Below are 4,111 nucleotides of genomic sequence, written 5' to 3' on the forward strand. Positions count from 1 at the left end.
TCAAACAAAAAAGAAAACAGACATAAAAAGGTTAAGGAACTCACCAGAGAGTTTACCCAATTAGTACGTATAGAAACTGGAATTTGAACCCTGGTAACTCCACAACCAGAGTTCTTATATATCTATATCTATATATCGATATCGAGATATCGATATATAATCTGTATTGATTTCATAGAGGAAGGGAGAGGGACAGAGAAATAGAAGCGTCAATGATGAGAGAGAATCATTGATCGGCTGCCTCCTGCACGCCCCCTACTGGGGATCGAGCCTGCAAACCAGGCATGTGTCCTTGACCAGGAATCAAACCTGGGACTCTTCAGTCCGCAGGCCGACACACAATCCACTAAGCTAAACCAGCCAGGGCCACAACCAGAGTTCTTAATCACTACGGATATGGTTTACACACACACACACACACACACACACACACACACACACACACACACACCATTCTTAATAATAAGGCAGCTTACTTCTGGGCACTGACATGGTAAGAGAGCAGGCGAAAGTTTCCATCAGGAGGGATGAAGGAGAGGATGCGCTCAGATTCCCAGCGCTTGAAACGAACACAAGGATGGAAGCTGACATCATCCAGCAACCTGGGGTTCTATAGTTACCAGGCAAGGAAAACCAAGAGATAGGAATTAAACACCTACATTTCTTTCAGGGGTAATTTAGGTGCTGTTTTTATTAAAATACACACACACATACAAATTCTCTGGTTACTTATAGAGAATTCAAGCCTGACACAAGCTGCATGGCTGTCCTTCATTATATCCTTGCTCCATTTCATGCTCACCACTCTGTCTTTCCAAAAGCATCTAATTTCCCATCCCAAGAACTAAACTCATGGACCAGGCTTTTACCATGAATGAAAGTGTAAGGTCTGGCATTCCAGTCAGTTTGACACAAGCATCAATCACCCCCTGGATTTCAGCGGTAATTGTGGAACCTGAGACAGGAACAAGACAAAAAGAAGGTAAGGATTATTGAACTCTTCTCTGTTCTTCCCAACTTATTTCCTTCTTCCCTCCCTCCTTTCATCTCTTCCTTCCTCTATCCCTCCCTCATTCTCTTTCTTCTTTCCTTCTGTCTATACATCCAATTCATCTACCTAGCATTGTCCATCCTTCCAAACATTTACCAACCTTATATCAAGTATGAGATACTTAGATGAAGTCATGGGGATAAAAAATAAATGAGATAATTAGTCTAAAGGAGTTTTCAGTCTAGTACCAGAATCAAACAGAATATCATTACCCTAACCCAGTGATGGCGAACCTATGACACGCGAACTCATTTTTTTGGTTGAGTTTTCTTTGTTAAATGGCATTTAAATATATAAAATAAATATCAAAAATATAAATCTTTGTTTTACTATGGTTTCAAATATAAAAAAAATTTCTATATGTGACAAAGCACCAGAGTTAAGTTAGGGTTTTTCAAAATGCTGACACACCGAGCTCAGAAAATTTCATATCAGAAACTGCTCTCCCTAAGGCAGGGGTGGGCAAACTTTTTGACTTGAGGGCCACAATGGGTTCTTAAACTGGACCGGAGGGCCGGAACAAAAGCATGCATGCAGTGTTTGTGTGAACTAATATAAATTCAAAGTAAACATCATTACATAAAAGGGTACGGTCTTTTTTTTTTTAGTTTTATTCATTTCAAACGGGCCGGATCCGGCCGGGGGCCGCAGTTTGCCCATGGCTGCCCTAAGGCCACCAAGGAGCTGTGCTGCTATATGGCATGGACACTTGGTCTTTATCCTACAGGATCTCTCTGTAGCATACGTCACTGTTGACCCCTTCAAAACCTTCCCCTCTCCTCGCTTTCTACTTTTCTAGCTCCTCGTCTGCAGTGCCTTCTGCAGCTTTCTTCCTTTTCACATCCTGTAAATGTCTCCGCTTTTTCATAGTTCTGAACATCTCTTTCTTCCATCAACATTCTTCCCTTGGGTTACCACCCCAGGCTTCAGTTTTCATTGATGACCAGCTATTTCCTAATATGTTTTTCCGGTTCAGCCAACGGGACAGCTCCACTTGGATTGTCACAGAGACACTTCAAACTCTCCATGTCAAAGTGAGTCATTATCTTCGTTTCCAGACCTGCTCTTCCTATTTCCCATATCTTCACGATGATACCATCTATCCTGTTGCCTAAGCCAGAAAATCCTGTCCACTTCTAACTCTTCAGTGCCTACATCTAACCAATGATCATTTCCTCTCTTTTATATGACTTCAATCTCTTAAATCTACTCATTCCTCTCCACCCTCACTACCATTGTGGATGTCTATATTTTGTGACTTCAACAACTGCTTTCCCTGCCTTCAGTCCTACCCCATTTCAAGCCATTCTGAACACTGCAGCTGGACTGATAGTTCTACACTATAAATCTGTTCAAGTTATTCCCCAACTTAAAACTTTTCCAGTGTTCCAAATAATCTTCCTTAAAATGGCACACAAGACTCTTCACGATCTTGCCATCTAGTAATTGTTGGGGGTTTTTTTTTATTCTTTATTGAGGCAAAATTTATAGTAAAATGCAAAAATCGTAAATGTTCAGCTCAATGAATTTTTAAATATGTACACACCTATGCAATACCACCCACATCAAGATGCGGTTCCTTTTTAGCATCCCAGTGTGCTCCTCTTGCCCAACCTAGTTAATCCAAGTCCTTAAAATTCTTACTTCTATTCCCTCAGATTAAGTTGCACTATTTTCAAACTTCATATAACCGTATGCATCTAAGTTTCTTGCTCAACACTGTGAGATTTATTCATGTTGTTGGGCTTGTCAGTATTTCATTCCTTTTTATCACTGTATAGTATTCCATTGTATGACCACATCAAAATTTACTTATCATTTCTATTACTAATGGACATCAGTAATATTTCCAGTTTGGTACTAATATGAAAAGCTGCTAAGCCTTTTCTTTTTTTTTTTAATGCTTCTCCATTCAGTCATACTAAACTACTTTATCTCCCAACAATATTTTATTCATCTTAAAGTGTTTGCACATACTTCACTCCAAAATCCATAAAGGTTTTAATAAATTCTACTCATTCCATTGATAAATCATAAACACTATCACCTCTTTACACTTTGTTCTGGATGGGTGGGATACCCTCTTATCCTCCACCTTTTTACCTTTCTCTCTCCCTCACTGGACTTAAGCAAGCTTTCTGCAGCCATACTATGTCGTTCTCTCTCTCTATGTAACCCCTTTTTGTCTCCTTTATTTATATAACTTCATCATATTTAACAACCAAATAACATCATCAGCAGCAGCAGCAGCAGCAGCAGCAACTACCAGCATCTCCTCATTTCCCCCTCCTCCTAACCCCTGGTAACCACCATTCTCTGCTCCTATAAGTGAGATCATGCAGTATTGGCCTTTCTGTATCTGGCTTATTTTACTTAGCATAATGCCTTCTAAGTTCATCAATGTTGTTGAAAATGGCAGGATTTCTTTCTTTTTACAGCTGAATAATATTCCATTGTGTGTGTGTGTATATCTATCTTGCATTTGCTTTACCCATTCATCCACCAACAGACATTTAGTTTGTTTCCATATCTTGGCTACTGTGGATAATGCTATAATGAACAGGGAAGTGCAGATATCTCTTTGAGATACTTATTTTATTTCCTTTGGATATAAACCAGAAGTGGGACTGCTGGATCATAAGGTAGTTCTGTTTTTAATATTTTGAGGAACCTCCATATTGTTTTCCATAATGGCTGTGCCAATTTACATTCCCACCAAGAGTGTACAAGGGTTACCTTTTCTCCACATCATTGTCAACACTTATCTTTTGTCTTTTTATAGTGGCCATTCTAACTGGAACAAGGCAGTATCTCCTGGTTTTGATTTGCATTTCCCTGATGTTTAGTAATTGTTGAGCACCTTTTCATATACCTGCTGGCCATTTTTATGCCTTCTTTTGAAATATGTCATGTACTATGTCCACTTTTTAGCCAGGTTATTTGTTTTTTGTTTTGTTTTGTTATTGAGTTGTATGAATTCCTTATAGATTTTGGATAGTAATCCCTTATCAGATACATGGTTCACAAGTATCTTCTCCCATTTATAGGATGCCTTTCCAC

At 39.2% G+C, this 4,111-nt stretch overlaps 1 protein-coding gene across 4 annotated transcripts in view; it reads right to left on the reverse strand.

The window, feature by feature from the left end:
• Positions 1 to 4,111, reverse strand: part of AP3M2 (adaptor related protein complex 3 mu 2 subunit) — a 33,671-nt gene that overhangs the window by 17,738 nt on the left and 11,822 nt on the right. For all 4 annotated transcript variants that reach the window (XR_001514157.1, XM_006765536.2, XM_006765538.2 and 1 more), the window contains exons 5-6: positions 870 to 955; positions 477 to 610 (exon numbers count right to left, since the gene is read on the reverse strand). Coding sequence is in view for 3 of the 4 variants with exons in the window: in XM_006765536.2 (XP_006765599.1) it covers positions 477 to 610; positions 870 to 955 (220 nt within the window). In the remaining variant the exon portion in view is untranslated. The remainder of the gene's footprint in view (positions 1 to 476; positions 611 to 869; positions 956 to 4,111) is intronic.

This window comes from Myotis davidii, unplaced genomic scaffold (genome assembly GCF_000327345.1).
Source record: "Myotis davidii unplaced genomic scaffold, ASM32734v1 scaffold93, whole genome shotgun sequence".
In the NCBI taxonomy this organism is placed as follows: domain Eukaryota; kingdom Metazoa; phylum Chordata; class Mammalia; order Chiroptera; family Vespertilionidae; genus Myotis; species Myotis davidii.